This window comes from Thalia democratica, chromosome 1 (assembly GCF_965202585.1).
Source record: "Thalia democratica chromosome 1, ktThaDemo2.hap1.1, whole genome shotgun sequence".
Classification (NCBI taxonomy): domain Eukaryota; kingdom Metazoa; phylum Chordata; class Thaliacea; order Salpida; family Salpidae; genus Thalia; species Thalia democratica.
In genome coordinates, this window is record NC_139165.1 from 29,200,111 (window position 1) to 29,202,325 (window position 2,215).

At 26.8% G+C, this 2,215-nt stretch overlaps 1 protein-coding gene across 1 annotated transcript; it reads left to right on the forward strand.

Moving 5' to 3' along the window:
• Nucleotides 1–1,252: 1,252 nt before the first annotated feature.
• LOC145835029 (putative defense protein 2) lies at nucleotides 1,253–1,892 on the forward strand. The gene is made up of 2 exons (XM_082942562.1): nucleotides 1,253–1,454; nucleotides 1,651–1,892. Exons 1-2 carry the CDS (start codon nucleotides 1,253–1,255, stop codon nucleotides 1,890–1,892), a joined length of 444 nt encoding a protein of 147 aa, XP_082798688.1.
• The last annotated feature ends 323 nt before the right edge of the window (nucleotides 1,893–2,215 follow it).

The following is a 2,215-nucleotide window of genomic DNA, read 5'->3' on the forward strand; positions in this document are numbered from 1 at the left end:
TCGCAAAATAACTAGTCTCAAAATGCTTTTAAAGTACATAGATAAGATATTTTTGAAACAGATAGTATTTCAAAACTTGCTAAAAGTCAGCGATAGTTGTTGCTAAAACTGTTGAAGTACTTCGTCTAATTTAAACGTTTTCTTAACTAGCAGAACTTTTACAAAACAAAAACTGTATTTTGTCGAATAGTTTTAATCTATACGTGTTAATAATGTTTATTTTTAATTTTTTAGTTTTAGCTTGTAGTAGTTTATTTTTTGTTATGAAAAGAAAACAATTAGTGATGATTTTTCTGAAACAAAAAAAAGTGGACTTCAAAACTTTTCATTTAAATATTTTCAGTTTTTTAGGTTTAAATTTTATTTCGTAACATTACGAATATGAAGTTAAATAAAGCATACTAAATACTTATATATGACTTAAAAGTAGTTTAAGTTTGTAAGTGAACCTTTACCTTGCTAATTCAAAAGTTAGTATGCTTTTTTAGTCAAAAGTAAACCTAACTGTTTTGAAAAAATTTACATTTACGATATACATTTAGAAATTCATATTTTAGTTTTAAAAAAAACTTTGAAGGTTTTTATAGTAGCTAATGCTAGAAAATATTAAACTTAGTTTTCTTCAACTTTTAAAATTAAGTAAAATTAAGTTTTACTCATTTTTAAAAATTTAGACTGTTAAGACATAAACTTCACTATGTTTTTACATTTTTGATACGAAAATAAATATTTATTATATAACTAAAAACTTTTAAATAACCAAAACTTGTTTTTTTTTATTTCATCGAATTAATTCTAACTTTTTTTTATTTCGGTAATTAAATTAAACTTTTATTTCTTTATGAGATTTTAAACTTTAGCAAAACAAACATTCAAACTTTTAAAAGTAATATTCAAAAAACCAAACCAAAACCGAAAAATATTTTGTTTTATGTTTCATCTGGTTAGAGTGGGATACTATAAAAAGATAAATAACGTATTAAAAAAGAAATAAACTCAAATTTTAAACATTTTTTTAATTGAAAGTATGAGTGTGTAATAATATACTATAGAATAAAAGCTAAAATTTTATAACGGAAACGTAAAAGTTTTATACAATATATTATATTAGTTACACATTATAAGTATGTAATTAAAAATTCAAAAACTTTAATAACACCTATTTTAGTTGTAAGTATAATAGCCTATCAGAAGATATTTGTTTGAACGACAACGAAATACTTAATGCGATAGTTTTATTCAGTAATTTAAAATGACAAACTACACAAGGTTGTCAATTTTTTTGATAACACTCGCACAAATTCGACATTCGAACTCATATTCGAAAAGAGCTCCCACCAAGGCTTGCAAGAACATGGTTCCAAGACACAGTTCTTTAAACTTTCAAAAATCCCCTTCACCCTACGTAATAACAATCAGTAACCATTCTTACGTGGCTCGTGTTCCAGTTACAAGTAAGCATCTATTTAAGTCATCAAACTACAAAAATACAAAAAATTGATAAAAGTTTTAAGCGTACCAGTTTTTTTCAGAAAAACTAAAAAAAAAGTAAGCTTTTGTATACTTAAGAAGTCCTACCAAAGACAACTTAACTATGTATTAAAAAATCCCTACTTTAACTTAAGTTAAACAAACTTAATTTTTTTTTAGTCACAGTATCAGACCGCAGAGGCGTGGACTTCAAAGGCATGTTCATCCAAGCGAGACGGCCGTTTAGTTCAGAACCGGTAGGAACTTGGCAGCAGTTTCCCGCCAATTTTATATCAATCAATTGCAGCAGCGCAAACGACGCGGTCACCCATTCAAACCCGGATGTAAAAAAGTCCGTCTCGCTCGAGTGGTTGCCGCTGTTTGACTATGGAGAAGTGCAGTTTAAGTTCGAGTTTTTTTGATTTACTCACTTACTTAAAGTAATTTAAAATAACAATCAGAACTGAATTATATTAGTTTCAACTTAAAAAATATTAAATAATTAACCATAGTTAAATTAGTAAGCGTCCGTAAAATCTTACAATAGAAAAATGTAAACTAACTTCTACTGGCTTGTCATTGTAGAAAAATACACAAACTTTTGGTCAAGCAATTCGATTCCAATAAGTCACAAAAAAATACCAAAAACAACAACTACAAAATCACCCTCAAAGTTAATAGCTACTAGACTAGCAACGATTTTAAAAAACCGAACAAGTGAAAATAATAAAGAAGTTACAAACAA

Excerpts from the sequence above, each read along its gene's own strand:
- LOC145835029 (XM_082942562.1), top strand. The coding sequence starts at position 1,253 with ATGACAAACTACACAAGGTTGTCAATTTTTTTGATAACACTCGCACAA. Across the intron at positions 1,455-1,650 it reads GGCTCGTGTTCCAGTTACAA|TCACAGTATCAGACCGCAGA; the intron begins GTAAGCATCTAT and ends ATTTTTTTTTAG.